At 52.0% G+C, this 19,688-nt stretch overlaps 1 protein-coding gene across 6 annotated transcripts in view; it reads left to right on the top strand.

The window, feature by feature from the left end:
* The first annotated feature begins 5 nt into the window (after window positions 1-5).
* Coq8a (coenzyme Q8A) overlaps window positions 6-19,688 on the top strand; it is a 41,796-nt gene continuing 22,113 nt past the window's right edge. For 2 of the 6 annotated variants that reach the window (XM_021265496.2, XM_087194298.1), the window contains exons 1-4: window positions 7-162; window positions 14,826-15,011; window positions 17,611-18,009; window positions 18,261-18,327. In XM_021265496.2, coding sequence (XP_021121155.1) covers window positions 14,835-15,011; window positions 17,611-18,009; window positions 18,261-18,327 — 643 coding nt within the window. In that variant the 5' untranslated portion in view covers window positions 7-162; window positions 14,826-14,834. Of the gene's footprint in view, window positions 163-333; window positions 512-9,658; window positions 9,735-10,042; window positions 10,107-14,825; window positions 15,012-17,610; window positions 18,010-18,260; window positions 18,328-19,688 lie in introns of those variants that run through there. The other 4 variants (XM_087194300.1, XM_087194299.1, XM_004853479.3 and 1 more) reach the window with 4 other exon arrangements.

The following is a 19,688-nucleotide window of genomic DNA, read 5'->3' as shown; positions in this document are numbered from 1 at the left end:
GTAGCCAATAGGAGGGCCAGTAGGGCGGGGCTAGAGCTCGAGGGGCCTCCCCCGTCGAGGGCGAGTTGGTAAACAGAGCGAGCGCGTGCAGGGCGCCAGCGAGGTAGTGAGGGCGCAGAGGCCGCGAGGAGGTGACCACGGATCCCAGCTTCCTGCGGCCTGGTAAGCCTGTCACCCGCCGGCTCACTGTCGCAGGGTCCCTTGTGAAGCCTCAAGTGACAGCACGGCTTTGCGTCGCGAGTTTCTCTTGCCGCGAGCCCTGAGGCGGGGCCCACCGCGTGCCCACCTCAGCCTGCGGGCTGGCCTGGGAGGGGACGAGGCCCCGCCCGCCGCGGGCTCCGGGAAGCGCCGTTCGGTCGCCAGTGCAGCGTTCCTGCCTCGTGCTCTCGTGACAGTGGATCTTAGCTCCTAGATGGCTGTGCAGTGTGTGGCTGGGGTCCGACTCCCAGGGCTGCAGCTGTGTGTCGGACCTTTGGCTTCCTTGGCCCGAGCCAGCTGTTGGGTTTCACAGGTGGGACTTCGGGGTGAACTTGGGAAAAAGGACCCTTCTTGGTCCTTCCCTCCTGTCGCCCTTACGTGGTCCTTCCTCCTTTTCTAGACACTGGTGGTCTTGTGAGTGGTTTGGGCCAAATCCCCTAAACAGGAGCTTGTCGCTAGCTCATTCTCAGTGCACAGTCCTCTGGCACACCCAGGGGAGCTGGCCCACGTAGGGGACAGAGAATGCTGCGGGGGCGGGTCTGGTGCTGGGACCCTCCATATGGGTGAGAGAGGTCTCCTTCCTGAAGGGCAAGAGGCTTGTGTGCAACCTTCCAACTTGGGTTGGGCTTGCAACCCGTTGGAAAGTTTGTCCACACCCATTTGGGCCTTAGGGCTGCAGGGTGGATGGGTCATCTTGGTAGGCTGTTGGGAGACTTTCTTTTGGAGGAAAGCAGAAGAGACCGGGGGGTAGAGGCTGGTGGTTCACAGAAGCAGCATCCTTAAGATTTAGGCAACAGTTTTAGGTGTTGCGGGCAGTGCATACAATGCAGAATTGTTACAGTTTTTGGCCTGATCACAGGGAACTCAAAAGAAAAGTGAACTAGGTAGTCTGGGCACCTCCCTCAGAGCCAGTGCAAACTTAAGGCAGGGCCTCACAACCTCCAGACTATTGATATTTTGGGTCCATGATTCTTTGTTGTGGGGAGGCCTGTCCCATGCATTGTAGGATATGTAGCAGGATCCTTCGCTTGTATCCACTTGACAGGTAGCCCCTCTTTCCCAGCAATTATTATCAAAATTGTCTCCAGACATTGCTAAATGTCCCTTTGAGGGCAAAATTGCCCTTGGTTTAGAGCCCCAGGTCAGACTTTAAAAAGGGTCATTTCATGCTGCCAGGGTCCTCTCAGACCTTCAGGTTTGGGGAGATGCCAGTGTATTATGCACAGTGGTAGAAGCCACAAAGAAAGGGCTTTAAAGGAGACCCTACCTGTGAACTGGGTGGCAGAGGTGACACCTGTTAACAGAGAATTAAAGTAGAGACTCATCGGCATTTACTGTGCCTACTGGATGTGGGGCAGTGATAGGCTGGGCCAGGAGGGCTGAGGGATGGGATACTGGTAGTTTCCATACCTGGAGATACTGCAGGACTGTGGGGTATGCACATGAAATAACTTCATGGTTTCTTAAGAGCGAGTGAACAAATAACAGCAACTTGAATGCTGGCAGAAGCCAACTCCAGTATCCACAAGTGGCTATTCCAAGGTGGTGCTTTACTGATCCTCAGGTTTTGCTCAGGCATTTCTGTCTTGTGATGTAGGAGAGGTTGGACCTGTGCCTGAGGGAAGTGAATGGCTGCGTTTCAAATGTACATGGGAGATATATATATATATATAATGTATATATTTGCACGTGTATATATATATATGTATTTTAGTACAGCATGGGCACAGAAATAATTTGTAGAGTTCTTTTACAGTTTGTCAAAGCTTCAGTGTCAAACAGTGAGCCGTTTCTTTTTGTTGACAGAAAGATGCTTAGGCCTCAATATTTTGCCTTCAGTGTAACCCGGAATTTACACCCTGAACTTTTAGGTTCTAATCTGATGGGCATGCAGAAAAACTGGAAAACTGTGCTTATTGTATGTGGAAAACATCCCAAGCTCCTACTGTGAATTTCTGTTTTATATTTTTAATCAATCCTTTGAGAATGTATCAGAATTTTCCTGTAACACTCCTTGGTCAACTAGGAGCTTTTGGGTGCCCTTTGTTGTTGACAGAAAAGGATCAGGAAGGGAGGTCACTTCTTTCTCAAAGAGAAGTTTAGAGAAGTCTATTATTGGGAAGCTCAGAACTTGGCAGGATAATTTTTCCATCAAGAGCCATGGACACTGAGTCATTATCTTTGTCAGTTGAAACAAGAGCTGTGTGCAAAATTAGACAGCAGTATTTAGATAGAGCATTTTCTTGAGTTAACAACTGGAAATAGTTCTAGCATTCCTGTTAAACAACGGTCGAGAACTGGGGAGAGCCAGTGGCAAGGAGAGCGGTGGGAGTGGAGAGCTCAGGTGTCCTGTTTCTTCTGGAATTGCACATGCAGGAAGTGTGGGGGCCAAGGAGGCAGCTTGTGAGAAGTGAGGGTGGCTTGAGTCCAGGTGACTGGGGACAGAGGAGGAGTCTGACCTGGGGCACAGACTCATGTATGTGCAGGGAGACAGCGCTGAGATTTCTAGCTGGAGAAAGAGCTGGGTGATGGTGGCATTAATGAAAAGAGCGGGTATGGGGGAAGGAGGAGCTGGTTTGGGAGAAGAGGTGATGTTAGCGTTAGACATGAGACGTATTTTTTCCATTCTTTTAAAAATTAAATACTTTCCATGTAAACTCACCCTTTGTAATGTGCAGTTCTGCACAGTTGGACAGACGCATATAGTCGTGTAATCACGACTACAGTCAAGGTGCAGAACAGTTCCATCACCCCCCAGTGTTCCTTATGTGTCCTGTAGTTGCCTACAGGAGTTTAGTGGGGCCTTGTGGTACACATGTATGTTACTTTATTCTTAAAATGGTTTAAGTGGATGAGAGGGCCTACCTGGCCTGAGAATGGGGAGGCAGTGGCTGGAGCAACCCCGGAGACAGTGCACGTAGCAGGGAGGCCAGAGGGCCCAGGGTGTGCCTGGATTGCACACTGTGGAGCAGGTGGGGGAAGAGGGGCAGGTGAAGCAAGCTGTGGAGAGGAGGCCAAGCAGGAGGGAGAGTTCTGGGAGGGGTAGGGCTGGCAGGAAACCCTGTGGAGAGTGGTGGAGGAGTTAGGCTGAGGACACCCACTGGCTTGAGCCGTCAGATGTCATACAGGGTGGCTGGGGGAACAGGAGAGACAAGTGCACCATTTTTAGGAGTCATTGGCCATGAAGGAGAAGCAGAGTCAACAGGAGGTTCTATTTGGTGCCAGAGAGCTGGAAGTGTGTTTGTGGGTGTGAGGGGAAAGGCCTTTGTGAAAAGATAGATGAAAGCAGAAGAAAAGTAGGAGAGGCAAGTTCCTCTCGGGCAAGGTTAGGGTGGGAGGAGAGGTGGGGGAGGGTCTAAGATATGCGGCCTGGAATTTGAGCCAAGTGTGCTCACCTCTGATTGTTTCTGTTTTGGGGCGAAACAAAGAGACTGCTACAGAGGGAGTGTGGGAGGGACAGAATAAGGGATGGTGATCCAAGAGAAAGCCAGGCCAGGATTCTGTCTTTAGTGCCCTCCAGGTCCTGCCCCAGCCATCCTTGGTGGAGTGTGTGTGTGTAGAATGGTGGCAAGGACATGTTTCCCCTCTTCCTACCTCTGCATCACCCACTTGATCTTCCTAGAGTCATGTTTCTTGAATGAGGCCACAGGATTTCCATCTTTCTACTTTTGTGAAGACAGTGTCCTGCTACCTGCCTGCCTTCCTTCCTTCCTTTTTTTACGGTACTGGAGATTGAACCCAGGGCCTTGGCACTGAGCTACATCCCTAGCCTCTTTCTTCCACTTTTTAATTTTGAGACAGGTTCTCACTGTTGCTCAGGGTGGGTTACAATTTGTGATCCTCCTGCCTCAGCCTCCAAGGGTGCTGGATTAAAGGTGTATGCCACCACGCTTGGGTTTTCCCTTCTCCTTTCATGTCTAGAAGGTTCTGTGCCTAATTTCTTTGGAGCATGGTTCTTTCTAGACCCCATTACATTTCAGTTTTCGAAGTAGCTCTGTGTGTCTCCTTGTCACCTTTTGTTTTCCAGGGGCAAATCCTCTGGCAACAAGAGACATTCTAGGTCAGCTGCCTCATCTTACACACAAGGACCTAGCACCTGCAGGCCTGGAGGGGAGAGCTGGTTGCCTGAGGTCTCACATCACTGGGGACGGAGCTGGGCCTGGAACCTGGCCCTCGCTGGTGGTCTTCCCTGTTGGCCCTCACCTGTGGTGTCCAGGGATAGAAAACCTGGTACCAGCTCTGCTGTCTGCTGGGCTGGATGAGGGGGTCCTGGGGACTCTTCACATGAAAAGAGGTGTCACGTTAGAGCCTGGAACTAGGGCTCACCTCCAGTGTGTGTGCTCTGCCTCATGCATTCTGTTTGGCATTGACCCTGGCTCAGAGGAAGGTGAAGGTAGGAATAGATCGCTTGGTAAGCCACCTGTAGTTACTGTTTGACAGGTGCTTAAACAAACATTTCAGATCTTTCTGAGATTGTAAAAACTGTGGTGGCTCTGGCTCTCTAAGGTGTTTACAGCCAGCATTTGGCCCAGCAAGGGGCGGGCCCTGCGCTGCAGCCAGGTCTGCTCTGTGCCCTGCACACCCCTGCTGGAGCGCATGGGTCAGGGGTGATGGGCTCTCCCAGGCTGCCCCACTGAGGCATGGCTGCCTGGTGGCTTTTCCTCCCCTCCCTTCCTCTCCTTTAACATCTGCTGGGACAGAAAAGAGGAAGGATGGGGCTGAAGTGTCTGATTCATTAAGATGCCCGGAGACTTGCCCTGCTTGGCTCCTAGAAAACTGCTTTTTTAACAGGGGACGCTGTTGATGCCGTGCCTGTTGCTTGCATGCTGAGGTGTGCAGGGTAGGGGACAGAAAGGACATTTCTCTGTGCTTGGCACCCTGGTTGTGAGGAGTCCTAGTGGGTATCTATGGCCTGCTTATTTCTAAGGGGCTCCAAACAGGCGGCCAGCGTACTGGACCGCCTGTCTCTGCTGAGTAATGCCTCATGCGACAGCCCTGAATAAAGCTCACAGGTCTCCAAGAGAGAGTGGCACTGTCCTCCCCAGCCCTACCAGCCTTCCTGACTCAGCTGGGATCCAGAGGCCATCAGGGAGAGCTGGGGTATAAAGTGATTAGCAGGCTGATCTCATTCGTGTTCCCTTTGATCTCATCATGTCTGCACCTCATTCCTGGGTGTTGTGTAATTGCAGTGATATTAATTGTATCAGATAATGGCCTTTTAGTACCTGCTTTGAGCCCTACATGCTGTAATGTGAAAGATCTAATCCACTCCTCAGGAACAGATGAAACCGAGGCTTAAACACACATGTACATGATTTAATTTAGGTCACACTTGGAAGTCAGTGGCAGAGTCAGGATTCAACTCAGAGGTCTTCAACCCTGTTACTAGTGTCACTTCCTGAATAAAATGTTTCTAAATGATTACACAGAAAACTTTAGTGAGATTTTAGTCAGAAAAGGATATTTTCATCAGGACTCATGCTTGGGTGGATGGCATGTAAAAGCCTTCCTCCTCTGTGATCCCTGTTGTGTTTGCCTAGCAGAGGGAGGGGAGGCCACGCCTGTGTGTGCCTCTGTGCCGAGCCTTGGCTCATGCAGGTTTCTGCACAGCTATACAGTAGTTATCAGCATACTGCCGTGCTGCTTCTACTTTGCATAAAATAAAAACATCTGGGGGAGTGGTTACATTTACTGGGGGACAGAGTCTGGGTGCTTGCCTCCCAAGCCCTCCTGTGTGTTAGCACATGAGTGTAGAATGTTTAAACACTTCCAAGACATCCCCGTGGTCTGGAAGCAGCTTTGAGGAACATGAAGTCCTTAGCCTGAAAGACAACTTGAGCCCCAGCAGCCCCTTTTCTGCCAGGCGGCACTCCATCTTGTGGGGTACACAGGGAACAGCCTGGAGCCCACTCAGCCTTGGAGCCACTGCCCCATGGTTGAGAGGGGCCCTGTGCAGGGCTTAGAGTGGAGGCAGCAGAATGTATCCCTGTGTGTCTGCTGTCTGCTTGTAGGTCTCCTCCAGTGAGACCCCGTATTTCATGCGTGTACCTGCGTCCAGTGCTTGACTAGCAAGGGCGCTTTTGTAGGGATTTCCTGAAAGTACAGAAATGAAGGAATGGTAAGGTAGTAGGACAGGTTTATATGAGCTCAAGTTCTGGACTGAATGGGTCTTTTCTCTTTAGGAGGAGGAAAGGGAATGCAGGCAGTAGCAGGTATGACTGGGAGCCCCTGGAAATGGCAGGAGGAAGGAGAGATGTACAGGAAGTTGGCATCTGACACCTTTCCCACTCCCCAGGGCTGACCTCTTCAGGGGCAGCACTTAGGGGCCACCAATAAAAGGTGGTTGGGAAAAGGTATTCTCCACCCAGAGCAGGGGGGTGGTCTGGCAATGGGCAGCTCTGTGTGTCCTGGAGTCAGCGCATTTCTCAGAGTCAGGAGCAGAGCATAAAATGGGGTCCTTGCCTCAGTACAAGCCTTATTGGGCTGTTCTGGTACAACTCTGGTGACCCTAGCTGGTTTCCTGAGACAACTGTGGTTATGGTCTACTCTACTGCCTGGGAATTAGAGGGGACAAACTTTGTCTCTAAAGGGCCAGATTGTAAATATTTTGGGCTTTCTGTGGATAGGTATCTTACAACTATTCAGCTCTTCTGCTGTAGCTAAAAACAAAACAAAATCCCATTAGCAGCCATAAACAGATACGTGAATTAATAAGTTGTAGGCAGTACAAAAATGAGTGTGTTGCTGTGGTCCAACAAAACTTTAATTACAATAATCGGCAGTAGGTCCAGCTTTGGCCCCAAGGTCCTGTTTTGCCCACCCCTGCCCTAAAGGACATTAGTCGTATTACATGACTCGATTTGTGGTCATGGCACTCATTACAGTGCATAATTCTAAACTAGGGTCCTGGCTTTTTTGAGGGGAGGTGGTGTAAGCACCTGTTAAGTACTTGTGTCTTTTAATGCTTGGCCAATGTGAGGGAAGGCCTGTGCCAAGTGATTTTTCTCACCACTCTTCTGAGAAGGGCAGCTGAGCCTCATTCCCAAAGTGAGATGACCATGTCCATCTGCCTGGCAGTCTGCTGCCGGGAGCTGTCTCCCCTAACCAAGGGCACGCAGAGGCATTATTTATAGCATTCTGATCTGTCCCCTAACCCTTTGGCCACTCCACCCTGAACAAGAACTAGAGGGATCTGGAGTAGTCTTTTAAAATTACAGTCTGTGAGTTTGCTTATTTTTACAATTAAGATTATGGTTATTATTGTTATTATTATTTTGGTTTTTTGAAACAGGGTCTCGCTATGTAGTTCAGGTTGGTCTTGAACACACTGTATAGCCCAGGCCACACAAACTTGCAGCAGTCCTCCTGCTTCGGCCTCCCAAGAGCTGGGATTCCAGGTGTGTGCCCCTACACCCCATGTAAGATTCTTATACATTTAATATTGTAAAATTTGAGCATGTTCTCTGTAGTAAACAAAGGAAATGAAGAATTTCCAAATGTACCATCCTGCCATTCAAAGAAAACAATATGCTTTCATTTTGCAGCTTGCTTTTTAAAAAATAAGACAGCATGTGATACCTTTTCTTCTTTTGTCAGTAAATACCTTTCCCGGTATCCTTTAAATGGCTCAGCATTCCATCCTGTGGCTGTACCACTGTTTACCTACGATCCCTTAGACAAGGCAGTGATTTACATTTTTGTAGCTGAATTATCACACATCCATTTTTCAGGAAATGCAGTTGGGTTTGAGCAGGATTCTTGGATAATCAGACAGGATGGACTAGGGAGGAGAAGGGAAACATGGACTCTTCCGGTTTGGGGCCTGAGAGACCTGGGGTGTGATTACCAGAGACCTGGCTACCTTGTGAAGCCTGGACTCTCCGGGCCTGGCTGGGGCTGACTGACAGGGGAAGGACAAAGGCCATTTTCCTCTTGTTCTCTCCCCCTAGGTTCTTTTTCTAGTATCAACTGCCTTGGAAGATTGAGAGCATGTTAGGCTATTTCTGAGCCTGCTGATAGAGACCCTGAGGCTGGACCTCACTAGGTACAAGCCTGGAGTCGGTCTTAAAGGCCTGGGCAAAAGGACAAATCATCAGAAATTCATGTACTTTGGTTCAGAAGTTTGTCTTTTCCAGAACACATTTATTCTTTGGGGTCCTTGGAGAAAACATTCTCAGTAAAAGAAAAAAGAAAAAATCTCAGAGACTTGAGGGAACTTTTTCCTTGCCCACACAAGGTAGAAATTGAGGTGTTTGTGGCCCAAGTTTAAAGATGGTTCTTGGCTGCGAAGGAGCAGAGGCCACTGCTAGCCTTTCATGGTGTCTCCCATTAAATAGTGCTGGCTGAAGAATGCTTGATGTGACAGTCTTGAGAGCCCTTGTTGGGCTGCTCTGTGGGTCATTATCTTTAAGTTCATTCATTTCTGGGTCTCTTTCAAGTGAGGGGAAAAGGGGGAAAGCGAGCAACTGAAGCTTTTGCTTAAGGGCAGGCCAAACTTGGGTAGGGAGGTAGCATCTGGAGACTTCCTGCCTGGTTGATCACCTCTGCTCCACTTTCTCTGCTTCCTCCAGGACTATGGTTCTCAAAGTAAGTTCCTGAGACCAGCAACATCATTAGCACCTGGGAACTTGCTAGAAATGCAGATTCCCAGCCTCTCCTAAACCTACTGAATCAGATGCTCTGGGGTGTGGCTTACTAGCTTGTGGCTTAACAGACCCTCCCAGTGATTCTGATGCAGACTAAAACTCCAAGACCCCAGCCTCCAAACTGCTCCTGTGGGTTCTTAGTTTTCCATATGTAGAGTCAAGTCTCTTCAGCAGTCGTGAGCCAGTCCTGCAGATGACATGAGATGCTGGGGTGGGTCCTGGAAGACTTCTCAGCTGAGCTGGCAGTGGAGCTGAGCCCTGGGAGGAGGGAAGTGCGCTGAGCATAGGCCTTGGGTTCCAGGAATGGTTTGGCATGGCTGGGAAAATCAGTGGAGGGAATGTGGCGAGTCTAGGGCTGGTGAGGCAGGAGCTCTGGAAGGTTCTTTCTGTCCTTTAGGAGTCTCAGAGAAGCCACAAACCCTGAGGGGAGTGGCTTGCCAGGATTTTCCTTTTTTTTTTTTGGTACCAGGGATTGAACTCGGGTCCTTGAGCTTGCAAGGCAGGTGGCAGAACCACTAAGCTAAAACTCCGGCCCCAGGATTTTCCTTTTAAAGAAATCAGTCTGGCCAGCAGTGTGGGAATGGGTAGAGCAGTGGCGCTGTAGGTAGTGGTTGTTGGATGGCCTAGGTGGGAGCATCCATGTGGGTAGGACGGTCGAGGAGGGCTGGGAAGCTGTGGGTGGTGCTGTCCCCTCTGGATGGCAAGCCCGGGACGGTGGGAGGGGCTGGCAAGGTCTGTTTTAGATATGCTAAGCTTCAGGTGTCCAAGAGACTTCGGGTGATATGCAGCCTGCTCCAGAGGAGGCTCCTCAGAGCAGACTCAGCCCTGCAGGAGCCAGACGCAGCCCTGCTGCTCGGTTCTCATACTGGCCATCCCAAGGCCTTGTGGCAGGTGAGGCTAGGAAGGGGCTGGGAGGTGGGCCCTAATCTTCAGAGGTGTGGATGCCAGTGCTTTGCTCTGAAGGAAGCTGGTTTTCGATGCTCCGTAGATACAAGGGGGATCAAGTTGCTCAGTAAATTGCACACACACGTGTGTGTGTGTGTGTGTGTGTGTGTGTGTGTGTATCATGCATGTGTGTGTCTCTGTGTCTGTGTTGCTGAGGGTCGAATTCTGGGCCTCATGCATGCCAGGCAAATGCTCTACCACCGAGCCACTGCCCCAGCCACAGCTTGGTAAATTCTTATTAAGACACCTTCCAGGGGACAGAAGAGGTGCCTCGACAGATGGTACGTGCTGACTGTGAAGGGGCCGAGGATGGGGAAGGTATGTGGGAACCTCCCTGCTTGAATAAAATTCCCTTCCCTGTGTGGGTGGACGGCTGTATGATGCTTTCTGTCTGTTAGAACTGCCCATTTTATTTATTTTGAAAAAGAATATAGCTCACTTTCTTGCTGACACAAGTTACTGTATCTGGCCAGGTGAGCATGCCCTGGGGTGTTTTGAGTTCTGGTGACTAGATTTGAAAGTCTTCGTGCCCCAGATAACTTCTGGCGGGAGCCTCCTTTCAGCATGCCTGAGGTGGCCTTTGCCAGCTCTCCAGGAAGGCCAGAGAGCGAAAGTGGCCAGGGGAGAGGTCCTCCTGGAGCTCGGGGACTCCTGTGCCTGCCAGGGCGCCTTGTGCTTCTTTCTCAATCTCTGTCCTTGGGGCTGGGAAGCTGCATTTATTCCAGTTCTTTCTTTCTCTAGGGAATATTCTTATTTACTTTCTTGATAGCAGTTCAGCACGTTAGGACCGGAGGAGGGGTGTGGTAGATCACCAGAGCCCTCCTAAGGAGGGACGGAAGAGGCCGAGTCACACGGCTGCTGGTGGTGGAACGTGAGCTGGGCCCGGGCTCTGAGGACAGGCTCTTCCTCTTGGGCAGGTGCTGCCTCTGAGCCCGGTTGTCAGCTCCAGTTGGCTTTGGCTGTCTCCCTGGTGCCTTCCCGTAATAGATGTGCCTCATGCCACTGTCCCTTGAGCGCCCCAGCCAGGCGCGTTGACCCTGGGCCTGCAGGGAGGAGGTGTTAGTGAAGGACAGAGTGACTTTTTCTTTTTCATACAGTGCCTCGTTAGTGGGCACGCCCAAAGGTGAGCGTCTACCCACCACCCCCAGTGGCTTCCTAAGTTTGCAGTCACTGCCACTTGATGCCCCTGAGCTACTCCTGGGCAAGGCCCCCAAACCTGTCCGGGGACCTGAGATGCGCTGGGTTGGGGGGATATTCTCAGTGTGGACTCTAATACTTGTGCATGAAATAGTAGCCCTGACAGCATTTTTCAGTACAAAATATGCTTTGGGGTTTTTGAATTTATTTAAAGTCATGTTGGAAACATTCCCCAGTGTGTACCTGGTTTTTGGGGCATTCCTGGAGGGGATTTGGCACAAAAATCACCATTGGATTATGGGTCATGTTGGGATTATGATGAATTAAAAGTAAGGTTTTTGTAACGTTTTGAAAAGCAGGTGAGAAAAGTTGTTGGAAGATAGTTCTTCTGGTGGTTGTCCCCTCTCTCTCCTTCTCTCTGCTCCTTTGAGGGCAGAGACTCCCTTGCAGAAAACTCCTGGAGTCAATAAGGCAGGGAGCGGTTGGTTCATTCTGTAGTTTGAGGGTGGTTTGGTCCAGCCCTGGACATAGGTAAACACATTTGCTGAAGGGGATGTGTATGAGCTGGCTGCAGAGGTTTTGATATCCACGTGTTAATCTGCTTACAAACTTCAGATTGTGTTTTTTACTAACATCTGTTGATTTGAGCAAAACAAGTTTTGCCTAACAAGACTCAGGAACACACAAGGACCTTCTCCCCACTCTGCACTCCTGAAATTTATGATAATAAACAGACGGAGCCCCAGAGACCAAATGTCTAGGACATTTGGGAAGAGAGTGTGTAATGGGAGCTCCAGCGGGCCTGGTGCCAGCTCCTCCCCCAACACTAGACGCTAGGAGGCTCCTGGTCGGTCCTGGGGTCTCCCGCTGTCCCTTACCTCCTGTGCAGCCTTCTCCAGCCTCCAGGATGTAACAGGGCTCATCTTAGCTGGCTCCGGGTCCAGTATCTAGGAGACCTGTTCAGCAAGAAGAATAGCATAATTAATTACTCTTAATGTGCACTTTTAAAAAGATGATTTATTTACATTTTGCAAGTAGGGTATGTGAACTTAAAAGGTTAGGAAAATAAAGGTAGGACAACACTGAAAGGGAAAGTTATTGTTCATAGTTCCCCACATGTAGGAATTTAAATTTTTTGGTTAATTTAGTATATTTTTTCTTATGAATAATTTGAGTTTTGTTTTGTTTTGTTTTAAGAAACATCATTGTAAAGTAGGTGTGATTTTAGCCTGCTGTGAAGTTATATTCAGCATCAACAAGTTAGCAACCGCAAGAGTTAGGACAGGATGCAGGCCCTGGAATGGCTTTTTAAAGGTTGAACTCCCATCAGCCCAGTGGGCCAGTTGGGCTAATTGGCCAAGAAATTAATTGCCGGCTTTCTCTAGTGAAACTTTAGCATGTGGTTACTTGGATGAAAAATTCAGGCAGATGTGTTTTACACCTGAAAACAAAGTCTGAATTAAATAGGCCTTGGGAAGGTGTTCTGAGGAAGCTTGGACATCAGGTAGTGGGTGAGACCGGGTTTGGAATTATCGGGGCTGTCTTTGGGAGACCCCTGTCCTGGTCATGTGGATTGTCTTAAAGGTGAGCGAGGGGAAGGCCTGGTTTTGGGAACCCCTGGAGCATGGGTATGGTGGATGGACCTGGGGCTACCCGCTGGGGTCCTTCTGCCTCCAACACCACATGTCGGTCCCTGATGTCTTTCAAGAACCTCCTCTGGGACTGAGAGGTAGCATAGTGGCACAGTGCTTGCCCTGGGTTTGATCCCTTGCACTGAAAAAATAAACAAATAAACAAAATCTCCTCCTTCCCTAGGGTGTAGAAGGCCCTGATGGGTGCTTGTACCTGCCCTGATCGCAAAGTGTCTCGTGTTGGGGGTGGGGGTGGGGGTGGGGGTGGGGGTGGGTGGGCCCGGTGGGCCCACTTGAGCTCCCATTACACACTTTCTAACATTTAGTCTGTGGAGCTCCATCTGTTTATCACCGTCCATTTCAGGAGCACAGAGTAGAGTCCAGGGTGTTACATGGGACCTAGGGAGGGGCTGGGCCAGTCCTCTCTGCCTCTGCCGTCTCTCAAGGTATGGTCTCCTCCAAACTGTGCTGCCTTGCACCAGAGTGTAAACGTAGGTGGCCTTTTGTGCCTTTGCAGAGCCCTGTCCTTGTGAGTCACTGGGCAGAGCATTTGGGGAGGCACAGGGCAGGCCAGGGCTAGGCGGGACCCCAGGGGCACTATTGAAGAGTTGCATGACTTTGGCCAGTTGGTTCACCTCTCTGGCTTTAATTTGCCCACTTGTAACTGGGGTGAATAATAACTGTGTCACCGATGGTTTATAAAGATTGGGAGATGTGTGGAAGGCACCTCACCCCAGTGTGCGGTAGCTGCTGACATTTGGAGCATGTTCTCCAAGAGCACATTGTGGTAGGTCATCTTAATGTTCCCAGCACCTGTGTGGAAGTGAGTTGCTCTGATTATCTCAGCGTTTCTCCTTTTAAACAAAAGTGGCTCTGTCCCATACTCAGGAGCAGAGCCAGTCCTGGCAGGAATGCCTGGAGCGGCTGCCTGACCCCATCACTGAAGGGCCTGTGAAGGATAGGCTGGAGGGGACTCTCTTTGGATGTCCGGGGAGTTCTGGTTAAGAACCCTTGTCTACTCAGTCTTCCTCCCCTAGCTTCTGTTGATTGTTGTGAGGAGAAGGTTGAATCCCAGGAGGTCCCTCCGGCTGTCTCTTCCCTCTTGCTGGCCAGCTGTCCAGGCCCTTCCCCACCTGTATGTGTTCACCCACACAGATCCCTGCCCAGAGTGCTGTCCACAGCCCTCTCTTCTTGGCTCTTGTATCTCTAGCATCCCAGCACCGGGCTAGGATGCTCCTGGTTGGTCATGGGGTCTCCCACAGTCCTTCCCACTTACGCATCTTTCTTCAGCCTCCAGCATGTATCAGGCTTATCTGAGGTCCAGCACTTGGCCCTGAGGATTAGTTAATGACAAGTCAGGCCAAGCCATACCCAGACTGCAGTTTCGTTCAGCTCTCGGATCCTGACCTACATTTGGAAAAACTTTACACTCTGGCCCAGTAGAGAGAAAAGGGACAGAGGAAGAGTTTCCCAGATGGGCCTCCCATGAGCTCTCATGCTCACTTCCCAGCTCTGGGTCGTGGGAGTGTCCATCCCTTAGGTCATTGCTCCCTGGGCCTGGGCTGCCATTTGGAAACACTGGCTTGGCAGCTACAAGCAGCTGCAGTGGGCTGGGTAAGGGAATCAGGTGTGGGGCTTGCGGGGCCCTGGTTGTCCCTCAATCTTTGGGCATCTATCAGAGGCTTCTTTGGGCAGAGTAAGAGGGATGGGAAGCGGCATCGCCGCTGCCATTGAGGGGACCTGTTGGGCTGTCAAGAGCAGTCCCCGATGGGGCCGGGGATTTAGCTCAGTGGTTTCACCGCCTGCTGCGCAAGCATAAGGACCTGAGTTCAATCCCCGGTACCAAAAAAAAAAAGAGCAGTCCCCGAGCCCCTTGCTGCAACACAGAGTTTTGCTCCTGAGGAAAGAGCACTAGATTAGGAGTCAGTACCTATCACGCCAGTCCCGGTTCTGTACAATCACTTGACTTCTCTGAGCCATGGGTGTTTGTGGGGTGGCTGTGAGGCCCTGGTGAGGCAACATGTGGCAAGTGGTGAGTGCACCACAGTGAAGACTCAGCAGTCTTTCATGCTGCTCGGTGCCTGGAGGAGCCAGGAGACACCAGAGCCTACTGTGACCTGAGCTCTTCCTTTTCTCTCAGTCAGCTTGGCCTGAAGGGCTGATCAGCAGACAAGCCAATTGGCCAGTTGCCTTCTGCCCAGAGTTTGTGGAGGTGGTGAGTGTTCGCGATGTGGAGCCTCTTTCCCTGACTTGGCCTCCTTTCTTCCAGTCCTGAAGCATGGCTGCCATGTTGGGGGATGCCATCATGCTGGCCAAAGGCCTTGCCAAACTGACCCAGGCGGCCGTGGAAACCCACCTGCAGCACTTGGGCCTCGGTGGGGAGCTCATCATGGCAGCCAGGGCCCTGCAGTCCACAGCTGTGGAGCAGATTGGCGAGGTCCTGGGGATGGTGCAGGTAAGCAGACCATCTCTGCAGCAGCCGGGTGCATGGCGGGTGCTGGTTGTGGGGGAAGTCAGACTTGGAGCTCTCGGGGAGACCAAGGGGTGTGAAGCAAGACACAGATATCAGGTGGCTGGAGAGCCCAGTGGCTAGCATGTCCTGCTGTCTAGGGCCCATAGGGAGGGTGTGGCTGCAGTAACAACATCTTAGACTTGGAGGCCTGGAAGTCCACGATCAAGGTGCTAGCAGATTAGGTGTGCATGAGGGCTGTTTCCTGATTGGTACATGGTTGTCATCTTGATGTGTCCTCACAGCAGAAGGAGGGAGACAGAGCTCGCTGGCATTTTTTAGAAGGGCAGTAACTCAAGTCACCTCCCAAAGACCCCTTCCTGTACCAGCGCAGTGCAGGTTAGGTTCAAGAGCTTCAGAGGGTGCAGAGCCACATTTATCAGCCTGCTCACCCTCCTGCTCCCTAGAGCCTCATGTTCTTTTTTCACTTGGCTGACATCCCTGGGGACCTGGCTCAGGCAGGGCTCTGTTCCGTCCCAGGGTGGCACTGGAACAGCCTGGGCAGGGGCAGTCCACCTCCAGTCTCTCTCGTCCTTCATGCTAAGGGAGAGGACAGCTTTGTGCCGGGGTCCAGGAAGCCTCCACATTTTCCATCGAAAGGGTGGCTTTAAACAATATTGGCTACACCAGAGCATTGCCTGCCATGGTCACCGCAGTTGCTGGCAGCATTGCAGGTAGTCCAGGGGACAAGTGAGAGCGTGTAGATGGGCACTGGCGTGCGCATGTGGACATTCATGTTGGGAGTTGTGTGCAGAGGCTGCCCTGCCCCCTCTTCCTTCCTCTGTCCTGCGGCCAGGTGACCTCTGGACAAAGTCACAGCCCCTCCCCCTCCTCTCTCCAAGCATCCAATGGCAACATAGTATCTCTGCCCTTGCAGAGATACTACTAATTTTTGGAAGTCTGTATATCTGTGATGTCCCCTCTCTTGTCCTGGGGTGGGGCAGGCCTGGATGCTTACCCGAATTTCTCAGATGTGGAAGCTGAGACTGAGCACTTTGCTGCTAGGTCATGACTAGTAAGTGGCAGGCCCGACCCCGTGTCCTCCCCCTCCTCCTGCTGAAGCAGGGCTGTGGCCCAGCAGTGTTGTCCAGTGCCCTGTCCTGTCAGCGCCCTGTGCCCAACTTCCTATTGGGGTTTGGCCTGTGGGCCCTCAGCAGTGAGCTTGCCCCGCCGCAGAAGTGAGACAGTGCGTTGGGCCTGGCAGCTTCTCCATGAGGGCAGGGACCCTCTTGCCCGGCTCCTCCTGCCCGCCACTCTACTCCAGCAGGCCTGGGCTGGTGTCTGAGAGAGCCAGGGCCGTCCCTGGCAGATACGGGGTTGGAGGCAGGAGGATCCACCGAGTGAGGAAGGCACCTGAGCAGGGGCCACTTGGCTTCCGTTCACTCCCTGGCACTTGAGTCTGGCGTCTCCCTTGTCCCAGAGGGCTGGGGTCTGAGGCACCAGAAGCTTCCTACCTCGAGCTCCCTAAGCATCTTTCGCATGATACTCAGTAGGTACTTCCTGAAGCTGTGTCCCCTTGCGGCACAGCTACGTCAGCTGGCAGCAGTTACCCAGGGCCAGGTAGCCATCGTGGGAGTTATGGGACCCTGGCCCAAACTCCTCACTCCAGGGCCCCCCTCGCTGTCTGGGAAAGAACCAGGGAGTCTAAATGTGATTTCTGCTTTGAGAAAGGTAGGTGACCTCAGGATGGCCAGCAGGGCAAGCCTAGGCTTTGAACCCTTGCTTTGCCATTTGTGAAACGAGGGTAACTGCCAGGGTGTCCCCTGGGGAGGGGAGGGCACGTGTGTCTCTCCAGGCTCTGGGGCATTTTAGGTGCAGAGAATAGAAGGGCCTGTGATCTCTTGCTACTTTTGCATAATCTGTGGGCAGCATGTAGGCCTGAACATCTGCTCCTTGGCACTTCAGCCAGGGATCTAGGCCCCTGGCCTGCCTTCAGGACTCGGTGCTATTTAATTCTAGCCTTGTCTGGCACTTTCCTTGGCCTTGGCTGAACCCCTCATCACTCTGATTTTGGGGAGCCCTATTTTCAGATGAGGAAGTAGCAGAGAAGGGTTAGGACCTCACTTAAGGTCACTCCAGGTTCAGAAGTAGAAAGAAGCTGGGCCTGAAGGTCAGGCCTGGGTGACTCTGTAAAGAAATTTCCTTGCACCCTCGTGCTTCCCCTGTGAGAACCTCTTTACTCCACAGGCTTGCTGCTTGGTAGAACCCACGTCTGCAGCGAGGCGCTGGCCTATGGTGGGTTGGGTGGGTTGGGTGGGTCCCCCAGCCCCTGGCTGGCCTTTGGTGGCCTTTATGTCTGAAGGCTTTCCCTGGCTTGTGTTTTGCCTGGTTTACCCTGCCCTGGCTGCCTGCCTGGAACCACCATGTGGCAGAAGCTGGTTAGAACCTGGGTCCTGGCTCCCGGGCTGGGCAGGGGCCTTGGGTCTTGGGGGTAGCATTGTGTTCCTCCAGAGGGTTGGGGAGATGGATGTGGCAGAGGTGGTGGGCACAGGGCAGTGCTCCAGTCTTGTTTCTCCCCTCTCATGCTGGTCTTTACTCCTTGCAGGGTCAAGATAAACATGAAGCATCTTATGCCACTGAGAGCTTCGACGACCTAGAAGCCGAGGTCCACTTCTCAGGGGCTGGGGCCTCCACTGGCTTCTCTGCAGCCTCCGTCACTGACCAGTCTCCATCTGTGCATCACACTCACAGTGAGGGCCCGGCTCCCACCTATGTTGCCAGTGGACCATTTAGGGAAGCTGGGCTCCCAGGCCAGGCCGCTGCCCCACTGGGCAGCGTCAACAGGAGGCTCTTTGCAGACTCCAGAGACTTTTTCTCTGCCCTTGGCTTCCAGCGAAGGTTCTTCCATCAGGACCAGTCCCCCATGGGGGGTCTCACAGCCGAGGACATTGAAAAGGCCCGGCAGGCCAAGGCCCGCCCCGAGAGCAAGCCACACAAGCAGATGGTGCGTAGGGAGGGAGGCCTCTTGGCATAGGGCAGGGCACTTCCCACCCCCTGGGATGCTGCCATTGGCTTCCTGTTTGGGGACCTTTTCTAGATGCTGTGGTCAGGGGTCTGTAGGAACGTGGGGGCTCTTCTGGATGAAGTGTGCTGCCTTTGGGGATGAGGAGGGAGTGTGAGGGGCAGCATGAACTGTTGAGGCTGGTCTTGTCCCCATTTGGTGATCGTACAAGTCTCTGTCTTTTCTCCCTCTAGCTCAGTGAGCGGGCTCGGGAGAGGAAGGTGCCAGTTACGCGGATTGGGCGGCTGGCCAACTTCGGAGGTAAGCAGGCCGCGTGCCCTGTGCTGCCTCACCTTCCCTGCCATGGCACTCCCAGCCGAGGGAAACTAGGGCCATCCTGGGGTCTGTGTGGAGGCAGAAGTGGGAGGAGAGCCAGTCACATTGCAAGGTGGAGGAGCAGGTAACAGTGGGTGCCCTTGCATTAGCTTTGGGGGCTGGTTGTTTTCCATGGGGGAACAGTCCACTTGCAGGGTTCCAGCTCTGCCCACTCGCCCCAGGGCTGGTATGTGACTGATGCTTCCTGCCTGTGAGTGCAGCTCGGGCTGCTTGATTGGCCTTGGTGGGGGTGGGCTCTGCAGCTTTTCCTCTGGCCCAGTGAGGATGGAGGCCTCAGCAGGAAGGAGGCCGGTGATGAGTGAGAGCTCCTCACTGGGGCTGTTACGCTCCTCAACAGGTTTTGCTCCTGAGACCCCACAGGCCTGTAGCTCATCAGTGGAGTGATAATGAGATGCTGTGGCCCTGAGCTCCTGTTGGTTAATATTATGTTAATGTGCTGTATGCAGTGTTGGGAGCTTTATTAATAATTTGCTTCAGGGGTTTGGATAACCACTGTGCCCATGTATGCTTGTCCCCAGTATACCTACCTTTTAATATCAGTTGAAGGATACTTTCAGAGTGCAGGTTTAGAGCAGTTGTATCTGCTTTTATTGAAAGTGCCACATCCCTGCAATGGTGTACTCTGAGATGGGGTTACCCCTAGTGCATCTCATTAATGAAGGCTCAACTGTCCTCAGTAGGCTCTCCAGGCAATATAGTTAATGAAAGAGCAGTTTTCGCAGCTCGATTCACATCCGGGCCTTGCCCAAGTGGTTACTTGCCAAGGAGTATATAAAGGGTCCCTTGGCTCATGTGACACTAGTGCTGAGTGAATCGTGAAGACCTGCAATCGTTCATTTACCTTTGCTGGTAATTCTCTCGCGTATACCATCCATCAGTTGTGCTGTTCTCGCCTGCTACCTCTTGTGTTTTGGAAACTTCATTGTGCTAGTCAGCATTCCATTGCTGGGTCAAAACACCTGAGCTAATCAACTTAAAAAGAGGAAAGGTTTATTTTCTCATCAATTCAAAGGTTTCAATCCACAGTCACTTGGGCTGTTGCTTTGGCCTGTGGCAGTGCAGTACATCATGGGAGGAGCACGTAGCAGGAGGAGCTCTTCAGTTCATGGTGGCCAGGAGGCAAAGGTGGAGGGACCAGGGACCCCATGTCTCCTTTGAAGGAACACCCTCAGTGACCTAACTTCCTCCTACTAGGCTCCCCCTCCTAAGGTTTCTACCACCTTCCTCTAGTGCCACAGCCTGAGGACAAAGACTTCAGCACACAGGCCTTTGGGGGACATTCAAAT

This window comes from Heterocephalus glaber, unplaced genomic scaffold (assembly GCF_053883595.1).
Source record: "Heterocephalus glaber isolate CG9 unplaced genomic scaffold, H.glaber_assembly_v1.0 deba00001600, whole genome shotgun sequence".
In the NCBI taxonomy this organism is placed as follows: Eukaryota; Metazoa; Chordata; class Mammalia; order Rodentia; family Bathyergidae; genus Heterocephalus; species Heterocephalus glaber.
This window is presented reverse-complemented; position numbering and strand designations above follow the sequence as displayed.